This window comes from Brachypodium distachyon, chromosome 4 (genome assembly GCF_000005505.3).
Source record: "Brachypodium distachyon strain Bd21 chromosome 4, Brachypodium_distachyon_v3.0, whole genome shotgun sequence".
In the NCBI taxonomy this organism is placed as follows: Eukaryota; Viridiplantae; Streptophyta; class Magnoliopsida; order Poales; family Poaceae; genus Brachypodium; species Brachypodium distachyon.
In genome coordinates, this window is record NC_016134.3 from 28,584,841 (window position 1) to 28,599,111 (window position 14,271).

General features: G+C 41.5%; 1 protein-coding gene and 1 long non-coding RNA gene across 3 annotated transcripts; one reads left to right on the forward strand and one right to left on the reverse strand.

Moving 5' to 3' along the window:
• Positions 1-6,995: 6,995 nt before the first annotated feature.
• On the reverse strand, positions 6,996-7,973 carry LOC112272444. 2 transcript variants are annotated; one of them, XR_002966229.1, is made up of 3 exons: positions 7,410-7,973; positions 7,206-7,302; positions 6,996-7,136 (listed from the first exon to the last, which is right to left on the reverse strand). It is a non-coding gene; the product is annotated as an uncharacterized LOC112272444 (long non-coding RNA). The 2 variants fall into 2 exon arrangements; XR_002966228.1 differs by having other exon boundaries at positions 6,996-7,302.
• A 2,394-nt stretch (positions 7,974-10,367) lies between these two features.
• Positions 10,368-13,335, forward strand: LOC100830254 (methylsterol monooxygenase 1-2). Its single transcript, XM_003577718.4, has 5 exons — positions 10,368-10,916; positions 11,707-12,029; positions 12,120-12,267; positions 12,375-12,407; positions 12,922-13,335. The coding sequence occupies exons 1-5, from the start codon at positions 10,587-10,589 to the stop codon at positions 12,982-12,984; spliced, it is 897 nt and encodes a 298-aa protein (XP_003577766.1). The 5' UTR covers positions 10,368-10,586; the 3' UTR covers positions 12,985-13,335.
• Positions 13,336-14,271: the final 936 nt, after the last annotated feature.

Consider the following 14,271-nt stretch of genomic DNA (forward strand, 5'->3'; position numbering starts at 1 on the left):
AGCACCACGAGATAGTTGTCCTTTAATACTTATCTATTTATTTTAAACCTGGGCCTAACAAAGAAGCTTGAAATAGTGGTTATGAATTTCGGATGCTTGCACTACCATGGAATCGGTTCAGGTTTTTCATTCGTGAAGATGTTTTTCTTTCTTTTCCACCGAAACAAAGTCCATGGAAAACCACTTTCGTGCATTTCACGGAAGGTCAGTTTTGTGCATTCCACAAAAGTCAAGGCACCTACAAAACTAGGCCTGCGTTGTTGCTCCCCATTCTCTTCACGCTCACAACATCAAGAGTCACAAAAGAAGTAGAGATAGAGAGTTCCCGATGGCGTTGAAGAAGGAGAAGATATCAGGCCTCGAGGTGTTCGTCCCCATCGACGAGGCCGACGGCGGCGGGGCCGGCGGGGCGGTGGCGGGCGGGGAGACCACAATCGCAATCTTCATCAAAAGCCTCTACGACGCCATGCTTCACATGGATGCCCACGTCAACACTCGCCCGGTCGTCAGGCTCGTCTTCGTGGAGATGCGCCACGCCCCAACTCTGTTCCTACTTCTCCAGAAGAGGATGGAGAAATTAAACATGGGTTGATCCCGGATGCAGTCGAAAGGGTTGACCGCCTCTTCAAGGTCGGCCTCTGTGTGGACACAGTCCTGGTCTCGGTGCTACCATTCCTCAAGAAGAATCTCACCCTCCTCGCCGCCAGTCGTCTTCTCAAGCGCTATGGATGGGAGATATCTCACCACTCGCGCAAGGTCGATGACAAAAAAAGCATCTTCCACCGCAAGGCCTCATATTTGTGTTTGTGATATACTTATTGTACTGTTGTTAATGTAACAATATCAATGTTGAGAAACATCTATTTACCATGCCAAATATCTATTATGTGTGTCCACATCTTAAGCTCCTGATTTTTTAAGCAAAAGGTTTAATTCTAACTCCTTCCGTCCACAAATAAGTGTACGTTTGGGTTCAAAATTTGTCCACAAAATAATGTATTTCTCTCTTTCCAAAGCACTTTAGACTAGAATTTTTTTCTATCTCAATGCTTAATTTTCTTGGAAAGCCCCAAACGTACACTCTTTCGCGAAAGGAGGGAGTAGTCGATAGTACCAATGCCACTCCCTTCTCTTTTGTTCTGAATATAAAAAAACAATCTAGATCCAACGGCAGAACAATAAACTTATCTCTAACAAAAACCATTCGACTTATATATAGCAAATCCGAATATCTATTTTTTAAAGTATGTAAGTATGGAGATGCTTCTGGAAACAAAACAAAAATAACTATATATTTATTGTTATAAAGATCTAACTGGATAAAAGATACATATCACCAAGATTATTACACACCGTTTATACTTGCATGAGATTAGGATAGTATAACTTGCTTGCAAACATTTCAAATATCAAATTGGATCCTAAAAATAAAGCAAATCCACCCATACAAATATTGAATGTTAAAAAACAAAACGTTGTAATAATTATTAAAAAAATACAAAGTAAACATATTAGAATTCATATTTGCAATCATAAAATAAGCATTGAATGATATATATGTCCTCTATACGAATTCGCACTACCTCAACTTAGTTTTGTGCTTCGCTCATGATCGACACACTGCTACTCGCCGTCTTGACCCTTCTCGAGGAGGATCCGATGAACCTCTCTATTTTTTTATTTTAGAAAGAAAAGCATATCCATTCTCTAATGAAAACTATTAATGAAATAGTGCATTCCTGCTAAAATGTAAAACATCTTTTTATTATGAAAAAAGGTTTTGCGATTAGAGCAAAACTATATCCTATTCTCTCCTTTTATTTTGCGGGACAAAAGAGATGAGTTCCCAAAGAAAATAGATAAATAAGATATCAGTCTAGAAATTATTAAAGCACCAATGTCGATGTCCCACCATCGGTTCCGTTCTCCTTTTCTATGTTGTTTTTACCAGTCAAAGTCAAGGATATACGTTAAAAGAATATTAAGATTTTATTGCGGTGGATACCATCCGTTCCACCTACTTTTATATCTTATTGTTTGGCTAGATAATTTCATTTGCTCTCGTGTGTATCCTTTCATATCAGACTATAAAATAAGTCACAAATATCATAGTTGATCAAGCAACCACAAATTAACTGAGCTAGTTAAATAATTCCAAGTAATTATCTTTCAGATGACTAATATTCAAAGCATATATATATAGTCAGCCGGATCTTAGGAGAGAAATAGAATAAATATGACAATATTTTCACTAAAACATAGGGATGTAACTCATGAAGAAAATAATTTACCTATATTCTAGAACAAAGTAAGAATGCAGGACAATTGAGCAACGTTTTTCAAAAAGTTAGCCCATGATTTGAGTCCCTATCGTTGAAGCGAGGACCATCGTGTTCCTAGTCATAAGATATTTGATTGTTTAATTTTGTAACGATAACGATTTCTTTGTTTCATATGGTAATTTTCTTGCACTGACTATGATGTTATAAAAACTTGACAAGGACTAAAAAAGATCACGACTCATTTACGGTATCCTGTTATATATCATTGGCATGATCTTTCAAACAAGACCAAAATTGGGAACATTTAGGTTCCATTTCAACATTGTCCACTTTGTTTCACTCATTGCAGTAGTCTCTAGTTGTCATGTTCCTCATAGTCCATTTGCTAACACCAATAATGATTTCCTACACTCTTCTAGTAACATTTGGCATGTTTCCTTCACATTTATCTTCCAAGAACACCATGTAACTTTCACTGTCACTAGGCAAGGTATTCCAAACTGCCCCTATAAAACCTAAATATATCTCTTTGCTTTACTTTCTTGTTTACATGTTGCAGATACTTTTATTGTAAGGTATTTTTATTAACCGTGTAATTTTGGTTGCTTAAATAAAGTGCACTGAGAAACTATGAAAACCGATGGGGCAATAAGATAATATCAACGAATTTTAATTAGTACCAAGAGAAAATTCATGAAAAATAGATGAAGAGAACTGTAGTCAAGAAATGCATGAAGCACCACATCGGTCCCTTTGTCCTCTTCTCTCGTGTTTTTATCTATCTAAGTCATGGATATCCATAAAAATATTAAAGCGTTTCTAATGTAAAAAAACTAATATTCAAAGCCAAAAAAGAGAGCATAAATGTAGTCACCGCATCTTTAGGAGATACTATGTAGAAGAAACATCACACTACTTTCCCATATAAGGGTACATTTATATTCGTGAACAAAACATATGCTTATACTCTAGAACAAAGTGCATGTTACACACGGCATCTCTGACACAAAGTGATGGCGGGAGATGATATATGGATGCATAATAATTGACCACAACGCTTTTTCAAAAGTTAACCCATAATTTGTGTCCCTATCGTCGAACCAGTGACCTTCATGGTCCATTGGTTGTATGATATGTGATCTTTGATTCATCGTGATTGTCATGGTGGTTTCTTCTTTCATGTCGTTGTTTCCTTTTATTGCGAACGATATGGGAAAAACTTGACCCAAGAAGTGAACAAACTTGATCTCAGTTGTTGTTTGAAGCATCGCGTTGATCATCGACATGCATAATCTTCGGGGGGGGGGGGGGTACCAAAATTGAAAACATTTACAGTGTGTTTGGATGTTGGCATTGAAGGCCAGAATTCGGAATTGGAATTGAGTTTTCCCAATTCTACCGTTTGGATGTTTCATGAATTGGGAGATAGAATTGAAAGGCAATTCCACGGAATTGACCGTAGTTAAGAGAGCCAGTCCCTAAAACCGAGCCCGACCCCTCCAAATTGGGCTGAATTGGCTTCGTCTCATATCTTGTTGCAATTCTTGAGCACGACCGACCTCTTCACCACCACTTACCAACCACGGAGCTGCCAAGTTTGGCCGCCTGCTGGTGTTCGGCCACCATCTCTGCCGCTATATCATGTTCATCCCTTTCTTTGTCTTCTCCACCTCCGGCGTTGGGTACGAGGTCGGTCGCCACTCCCGGAGTTTGGACGCCTCTCGCTGCCGCCATCTCATATTCCTTCTTTCCGCCGTCTTCTCCACCTCTGGCGATGGGTACGAGGTCGGCAGCCGGGGGAGAAGGTCGGCCGTTGGGAGAACGCCATGGATCTGTTGCTCTGGCGTACCGCTAGCCTCCGGTGTCTGGTCTGGGAGGAGGACAATCATTGGGGGAACATGCCAGAGCTGCAGCGCCGTCTGGGAGGTCGTTCGCTAGGCCTGGGAAATCTGCTGTGGAGGTCAGATGCATGGGGAAATTGGAAACAAGGAGGAGCCGCTCGTGAGGTGCAGGAAGGAAGAAGGCAGATTCAATGCTTTCTACATCCAAACAAGAAAATGAAATTGTGTCCTCCGCTGATTTCAACAAGCAATACTCTATACGGCCGAACAGCAAAATTGAAATTATAGTCCATTTTAATACCAAGCTGATTTGGTATTACATTCCAATTCAATTCCAAAAGCCCAATACCAACATCCAAACGAAGCATTAGTAATTTTTTGTTTCGACAAACGGCTCTGTTTTACTTGCTGCAGTAGTTGTCACCTTCAACGGCCCGTGGTCTGTTTCGTAGTAATCGCCGATGAATTTGTGCTCTCTCGTTTCGATAATGCTTTTTTTCCCACATATATATTCTTACCGAGAACCTTAACTTTTACTGTCAATAGGCAGGCTTTCTTGAATTGTCCCTTTGAAACCTACTATAGAATCTCCCATCCATTATTTTGTACTGCCGTGCAGTTGTTACTTTTACGTGCTAGCCATGCGTTCTGGTTGCTTAAATAAAAAGGGCGCTTAAACATAAGATGAACACAAGTAATTCATCCATTTATTTAGTTTGCATGCTTGAATTATCCGTACGTAAGATGGAACAACCCGGGCATTCGCCATCTGAGCATTTTCCTTCCAGTTAGTGAAAAAAAAAAAAGGCGATGGCGAAAGGTTTGTCGAGAGCGACGTAAAAACAAAACGGAGCGACGCGGCGGCCGCGCAGGCCGCATGCGTTTTTTCCCCCGTCGCACCACGGATAGAGCGAGCGAGGGCGACTCCACGCACCGGAAACGCAAAAATACCCTGTCATCACACCCACACCGAGAACCCGGGATCGCATCCCGATCAAACGCCAGTACCACGTACTGACGCCTCAGTCCCACGATGCATGCCGCTCCGCTCCAGGCCGGCAGCAGGCCAGGCCTGCTGGGGCCCAGCCCAATCGTCTCTTCCGGCCTCGAAAGCGGGGCTGTCGGTCGACTTGGATGGATCTCAGTCTCTCAGAGGCCGGGAATATGCCGCGGCCCGATTCGGCCAAAATTCCGGGGTATTCGATGTTGATAAGATCGCTGGGAGGCCGCCAGGTGCGCAAGTGTGGGGACTGCGGGCAGCGGAGCCATTTGTCGCCCAGGACACGCGGAGGCCATCTGGCGGCTTCGAGGACAAGCTCGGGCTCGTGCAGCTCGTGGAGACGTACAGCCGGGACAGCGACCACCAGGCCTGACCCCGGGTTTTGGCTGTGGCTTCTCGGGCAGCGTTTGGGGTGGCCAAGCCGTACCCAGGTGCTGGCTCGAGTGGCTGCGAGAGGAGGAGAAGAGGTGGCGTCGGCCTAAAAGTTATATTGGGAAGAAAAAAAAGTTGATTTTGACTACACCCGAAAATGTCTTTTTCTTAATATATTTTCATGAAAGGAAATGTTTATTTGATTGGTACAAAAAGTATGTAAAAAATGCTTTACAAATGTTCGTGATGAAATTGTAATTTTGTAGCAACATATTATTCATAAATAAATTGGTTGCCGAAACTCAGCCACGAAAGAAAAAAAAAATCAAGGTTAACATGTAAAACGGACAATCTTGTGAAGAAAAAAATCGACTAGAGTGAACGAATAACAACAACCACCACCACAGAAGAAACAAGAGAAAAGTCCCGAACTTCGATGGTTATAGAGGGCCAATGACTAGGTAGACACTTGCAATCAAGTGACGCCTTACACGCAAGAGGCCATCCGAAGACCATTCTTCGTCCCACTTTAGCTCATTTGCCACTTTCCGAGAGTAGAAGCTATTGGATCTTGTTCAATCCGTTAAGAAAAGACTCGACGACGCTCCACCTTCAACGCCATTGGTCCCTTCACGACCAATGAAGGCCTATCAGACGACCAGGTGTACGAGCACCCGCTACGTGCCTCACCGGAGGTAAAGATACTGTTACACGAGTCTAATCTTTGGATTTGATCGTCAACCAACATAACTAGCCGACAAGTTTTATTATCACGAAACGTCCTATCAGGTTCGGATAGGGGCTACGTACGGTGGCGCGTCTCATAATCATCTATGCCCGTGCACCCTAATGTTGCTTTAAATATTTGTGAACCCAAATATTCAAATTATAAGATGTCCTAACTTTGCCTAAGTCAAATTTCCTAAGTTTAATCAAGATTATAAAAAAAATGTGTACCAATATCTAGAATATCAAATAAATATACTATGAAGATATATATCATGAAAAAAAAATTGAGTGTCGTAGATGCTGATAAATGTTTATATAAATTTGATCAAACTTTACGAATTTTTACTCGAGGCAAAAATTAGAACATCTTATAATTTGTAAAAAAAGGGAGCAAATCACCACGATGAAAAGGCGGTCTAATGTAAACTATTATATATATGTGGCCACGGTGGCTCGAACAGGCGGCTTCATCTCGGTCTTATATTTCACATCCAACGGTCCATGCCGGCGTTCTCAAGGTCCACTTAATGGATGGCTTTCCTTGTGACACTCCCGTTCTCGTTCAATGATTACCATATTTTACCATATCTTTGAAGTACATATTGCAATTACGGGGAACGAAAGATCGCTGTTGATATGTCTTCTTCTGAAGTAATTGACGTTTTTGTTCCCTACTGTACGTCTCATACGGTACAATGTGTACTACAGTGAAGGGTGAGCGGCGTGCTGTCTGTTGTAACTTTGTGCGCGCGCAGGCGATAGATAGATCAGTATCAAACTCTATCGACCCATTATTACTTAGAAAATTAAGAAATAAAAGATCAGTGTCTGACGTGAGACAAGTGTACGTGATTGAGAAGCAAAACTGTTGTTTTAGTCCATGACAAGAGTAAATCAATGCGTGATGGGTACCTGCATTTTCAGCAATAGACATCAGGAAAGGTCTGGGGGGGAGAAAAGAGAAAGATATTCTCACCGTACTTTATTATGGTTAACTTCTCCTTGCCTCTGCATTTCCCCCTAAAATTTGTCAGAGACTTCACCTTTCGGCTGCATTTTAGACAGGATTTAGTAAAATCTGAAAATTGGTACACCGGTAGAGCGAGTTCAGAAGTGCGTCCTGAATTTACTTTTGCTGAGATTGTGTTGCCTGTTAGCAAGTGAAAGCAGAGGATTAGCCATTACCGGGAAACCAAGAGCAGGCCGGTCGGTGTCCGGATGCATCGTACGTGGCCGTGCATGCGACAACTCGTCCCCGCCCCGGTCGACTTCGGGCGCCTCGTCGACATCTGCGCAGTGGTGAATGGCCGCCGGACAGGTGTCCCCCACGGCTTTGCTTAGGCCACACAGAACTACGTCGCCGGAGATCGACGGAGGGCGACGTTGCTCGAGCCCTGGATCGAGCGAAGGGGACGTCTGCTCTCACATTTGCGAAAGAGAATGATTCGGACATTCCGGATGCCATCTCGATCTCTTTCTTCTTCTTCCCAGCGTTTGCGCGTTTAAACTTCAGAGAAAATCCTCTGTTTTTTTTAGGGAGAGAAAATCCGCTGGTTGGACGATGAGAACATGCTCTCCCCCCAGAGCTTCTTCGCTCAGGGTATTTTATGGCCAGTTGTTCACGGCTGGCTGTGTGCAGAGGCCGGAAAGCTCCCCTTTTCGAAAAAAGAAAGTTGTTCACGGCTTCGCTACCATAATTATTCTTTTTTCCAGAAAGACAGGGGCATGGATTCAGATATTGATACTCCCTCCAACACATATGACTTATCGGAATATTACATGTATTTAAATACTTTTAAACATAGATATGAAGTACATTTATATTTGGACAAATTTGAGACAAGTAATATGGATCGGAGGAAGTAACATATTCAATGCTAATATGGAGTTGGATTCAGATATGGAGTTGGATTCAGATATGGTAGCTCGTCCTCGTGCGCAACGTATTACTCATATTTTTTTTATTTAAGAAAACAGTATATATATGTTTGTCATTGCAAAGCAGTAGCACATTTAAGACTGTCAAAAGTAGAAAAAAAAACATGATAATCTTCTTTTTTATGATGTAAAAAAACATCACAATCTTCTTTTTTCACGATGTAAAAAGAACATCACAATCTTGAGGTGACATGAGAGCAGCATGCATACTGGTTACTGATTTTCTCTTTTGTGATTATTTCTCATTCGTTTGATTTTTGAGAAAAATAAATCTTAGTTGACGCACTATTGCTGTTTGATTAAGATCTGATTTTCATCCTCACTCCTCAATCTTCCACATGCTGTCATTGAATTAAGATCTAATGGACTGCACATATATCGACTTATCTCTAACTAAGAAACAGTCAATTTTTCTATAGCAAAACCATTGTTTACGGGGCTACAAGACCCACATAACAGTGCTCTGAACAGGGAAATTTTGTGATTGCTGTAGGAATATCTCTACTTTACTGAGATCCTAATGGTCTCTCGTTTGGTTGAAAACAATTGATGATTTGTTTACCAACTATGGCGTGCAGTATAAGGACATCCGCAATAGTAGAGTCAGTACTGACTCTCCACGTCATCTAGAGTCAACGATGAAATAACATGTGCAATGGCTTGTGTCCTTAAACTGACTCCGGATGATTTGTTAGTATTAAATGTGACGTTGTACAATGGTTAAAAGGTTGACTCATACCTATCTCTTAGCTAACTCTTAGTTGATTTTTTCCTTAAAAGTCTGACTCTTCACGAAAAATCAATTCTTATCTCTCCTATTTTTCTTTCCTTACATCAACTAATTTTAAATAAGAGTCATTTAAGAAGAGTCATTTAAGAGTCAGCCATTGCGGATGCCATAAGCCAATTGGACCTTAAAGGCATCTTTGGTGATAGAGAAGGCAACGCTCCTTTATTACCACTAGAACATCACAACATTGCCACTAAAAATGGAAAAAAGTATACTCTCACATGCTGTTCGATTATGATCTGATTTTCATTCGTGCTCTCCAATCTCCCACATGCTGTAATTGGATTAAGATCTAACAGGCTGCACATATATCGACTTATCTCTAGCTAAGAAATAGTCAATTTCTCTATAGTAAAACCATTTTTTTTACAGGGCTACATGACCCACATGGCAGTGCTCCGAACAAGGATTTTTTGTGTGATTGCTGCAAGAATATCTCTACTTTACCAAGATCCTAATGGTCTCTCATTTGGTTAAAAACAATTGATGATTTGTTTACCTACTATGGCGTGCAGTATAATTGGACCTTAAAGGCGTTTTTGGTGATAGAGATGGTAATGCTCCTTTATTACCACTAGAACATCACTACATTGCCACTAAAAATGGAAAAAGTCTAATTTCCTCTCTCAATTATTGCCAAAGCCTAAATTTGGTCTATCAACACTCCAGATTAGATATTTTTGGTTTCGTAAGTGTCAAAACCATACAGACATAATCCCTGTGCCACTGACAGTGGCTGCATGCTTCGCACAATTGGCAGCAAACAGAAAAAGTGAAGAAAAGAATAAAAAACAAAGAAAAAACTGGCATATTCCAAAAAAAAGTTACTAAACATTCTGGAATATTCCTTTTCCTTCTGATTCATCCATTTTGGATAATTTATTTTTTCGTGATGACCCGGTTACCACGCGTGCCAAACCTCCCTCGATCACATCATCCTCAAAACACACTAGGAGGTTGCTAAAAATCTAGACAATTTTGACCACCAAGGAATCTATGTCACACACATGTCTTTATGTGTCATTCAATACGCACCCTTACGAATGACGCCAAACTAAAAAAAAAAAGAGCTAACATGTGGCAAAGCTCTCTATGTGTAACATACATCCTAGCTAGTTAGACACGTAAAGTAAAAATGGTCATCATCCCACAAGCTAATTAAAGAAAGACGGCCACATCCCATGACGATCCTTATCATTATCTATTTATTATAACAACAACAAAAATACGGAGTATATAAAAACCGTCCGGCCGGTACTTATCCTAGCCAGGGCGATCAACTCGAACCGAGCCAATTAATTAACCTCTCAAGCCACGCAATTAATTATGTTACGCAACTAATTATGTTACTAATTAAATTTGGGCAAAGAAAAGAAGAGCAACAAGAACACGAATCGAGGCACTATAAATACGGGCTCCATGCAACCACCCCGCTCACCCCGTCACGTCCCGTGGAGCTGATATATATACACACACTTGGCAAATCAGAGGAACTCTCCCCGCAGAACTACTCCCAACAGAAAAAAGAGAAGATCCCCAGGACCTGGAAAAGGTCAGAGCGGATCGCCCTAGATAATATCCCGATTAACCCACCGGCGGCGGCGAACCGGCGATCCAAACACCGGGCATACGGGATGCTGCCGTACGCGACGGCGGGGGAGGCGGAGGCGGCGCTGGGCCGGGCCCTGACGTGGGCCGAGGCGGCGTGGCTGCGCTACTCGGCCGCCGTGCCGGACCGCTACCTCCACTGGCCCAACATCGCCATCACATTGGTCGTCTACACGCTCGCGCCGCTGCCGCTCGCCATCCTCGACCTGGCGGCGCCGCGGGCCGCCGCGCCCTACAAGCTGCAGCCCAAGGTGCAGCACCCGCCGTCGGCGTTCCTCCGGTGCTACCTTGACGCCGTCAAGGTCTCCCTGCTCATCATCGGGCCGTATCAGCTCATCTCCTACCCTGCCGCCAAGGTCTTTTTTTTTAAAATTTATCTGCTGATGCACTCTGTCTCTTCTGATTTCCTTCCCATTTGTGATTAATTAATTTGTTAATTAAACATGGCTTCCGTAGAACTTGAAGAAAATTAATGAACGGTTAATAATTGTTTCCTTTAGGGGAAATAGTAATAAATAAATGGAACTGGATGAGTGCTGTTGGACATTGCACGTGGATTAATTAGTACTGGAAGCTTTGCGTGAGTTAATTTTAATTTTAATCAGGAGGTGGAAATTTTAATTGGTTTATAGATTGGAAAATTCACTGGATGGACACGTAATTGAACGGGCATGCAAATATACTGAAGATATATATTATAATCTTTTGTTGGAGTGATTTATTATGATGTTACTATTTGGCTAACAATTTTTTCCTATTATTCTTGTGATTATTTGTACGCAGAAGATTATAGAATAAGTCCATCCCAGTACAGTTCAGCAACCGCAGTCTGGGCCTCACTGGATAAAGGTTCAGAGATGTCACTTAGGCCTTTTATCTACACAAGTACATTAGCTAACTAGCTAAAATTGGCAGATACATGGAACATCTATCCATCCAAGTGATGTGATGCATAACAATAATTCTAGCTAATGTAATTAATTAATTAGACATCACAATCAATGACCATGGTAAAAACACTAATCAAGAGTAAGTTGCAAAGGAATTAACGCCCATGTATGCTATGATATTTTATTCAAGTGCATAAACAAAACTTAATTCCTAGACAAAACAACTCAACTCACATATACATCTTTTCCTTTCTAGATAATGGACATTCGAACGGGACTGCCGCTCCCGTCGATGGGGGAGATACTGGCCCAATTGACAGTGTATTTTCTGGTGGAGGATTACTTGAACTACTGGCTCCACCGGCTGTTGCACACCAAATGGTGCTACGAGAAGATACACCATGTTCACCATGAGTTCACGGCGCCCATGGCCTATGCTGCTTGGTATGGACACTGGGCTGAGATGCTCATACTTGCCGTCCCCTCCCTAGCAGGACCGGCCATGGTGCCATGCCATGTCACTACGCTCTGGATCTGGTTTGTAGCCCGTTTGGTAGAGAGCCTCAACATACACAGCGGGTAATTAACATCACTCACACTTCAAAATCTGATTGTGTAGAGTAAAATTTTATTGTGTGGCTTTACATGAATGATTGTTGAAAACTACAGGTTTAAGCTGCCATTCAACCTTGAGAATTATATACCATTCTATGGAGGAGCAGAACATCACGACTACCATCACTACATTGGAGGACAGAGCCACAGCAACTTTGCTCCCGTTTTCACCCACTGTGACTACATTTACGGGACCGACAAAGTGCGTACAGGCTTGTGCAATCTTACATTAAACCATGCATGTGAATTAAGCGCTCATGTGAGAGATATATACACTAAGTCATCTCAATTTGTTCATTTTTTTTTCAGGGCTACAGATATCATAAGGCGACTCTAGCAAAGGTAGCCACTTCTTCTTTATTTATTTTTCTTTGCAAATAAGCATGTCTAACAAAGAACATTATCTATGATAGAACATAATAAATGCTTCAGGGCCAACCATTACAATTGTGTGATTTCGACATTTTGGCTGTTTGCTTAAAAACTTGTGTCATTCTCACGGTGTGACTTTCCACTAATTTCTCAGTTTCCTAATTAAGTTATGAATAGTTCCTGATATTAGTAAAATTTTCTTGTGCTACACGGACTCAACAGGTATGTAGGAGCAAAATCTGCAGGCTAAATTTTTCTTGTGCTGTACGTCCCATATTAAGTGACTTTCTATTATATATATCTAGACATTTTTTAGACATACATACATTCATATTTTGACAAATTTGAATCACCTAATATGGGACACAGAGGGAGTACTTGTTTTCAAGGGTAACTACATGCTTAGTAGAAGAAAAACAGAGCACCTGCCTACTATTATTTTAACACCTCTTTTTATATTTGCTTAAATTTTTGGATGGAACAGCTGAAGGAGTTGGCAGGCAACAACGTCCAGAAAGAAGATTTAAGCAGTGGAAAGAAGGATTAGGGACTCGATCTTGCTCATTTGCTGCCAAGATATAATATCCCTAAATTCATGTAAGCTCCTGATATCCCCATGATGGAGTAAACTAGCATAAATAATTTGTTTGATGCCAGTCATCAAGGTTGAGTGACTCGTGAACAGCCATCAGCAGAGTTCCAAGTGTTAATAACTTCCTGTGCTCCACTGCTTTTCGGATGTAACTAATGGTGTACTCAATCATAAGCCATAGCATGTGCTCAAAAGTGTCTGTATACAAGGGAACACTTACAGGTGCAAAAATATTTAAGATGTAGTCGAGAGCATTTCCCTCTGTATTTTTAGTATGAGATGCCGCGAACATAATTGGAGAATCAATCTCCGTCCTATGCCTTTCAAAAATATAAAATCTTCGTCCTACATTTAATCGGAGTAGTACTATATTGCGTCACTTTCGCCGTCCTACCGACACCCATCTATTGTGTCACTCTCAAGGTGTTTTTAGTACACAGAGACTCAGAGAGGGCAAATTAATGTGTGTACCACGTAGCAGGGTGTGAAAGCTATATGGCCTGGAAAATTAAGAAAAAGAAAATGCGAATATACATAAAGCATATACGATTAGAAAATGTGAGCCCGGGACGACTATCCATGGACGGATGGACCAAAGGAAGGGATGTTAACCCTGCTATTTTTTTTTCTTTCAAAGTAGGAGTAGTATATATATAATCTTCATGGTCATGGCGTGTGATTGAGTTGACAGTGCCCTCTGCCCTCTGCCCTTGTTGCAATCCAGTGTGCGTGGAACCCATTTTTTTTGACGCCGTAAATGCGACGCCGGGTCACGGGTTTTATTAGCAGAATGTGAAAGCTACTCTCTCGGACCGGAATTACTTGTCGAAATATTACATGTATCTATATATGCTGTTTAAACATAGATACATCCATATTTGTACTAATTTAAGACAAGTAATATGGGTGGGAGAGAGTAACGTTGTTGTTCAATGAGAGGAAACGTAGGTGGCATCGACAGGCAGCGTGGAGCCCCCCAATTCCTGCTTTGATTAACGCAAAGTGTAATGATGGATGAGCTAAATAATTCTTTGGTTATCTTACGCAAGGTCGGTTAGCCGTAGTGCAGAGTTCACCGGCCCATGCAGGTGGATAAGTCTCTTATCATGACAGTTTTGGTTCGGCACTAGAGCTTCCACCAGAGCTCTTCCAGAAAAGCTTACGGTTTCTAATCTACTCTATCTTGTTATGTGATGTATACAGGCGACACACACACGTTATCCTTGTATGTTCTCAATTGGC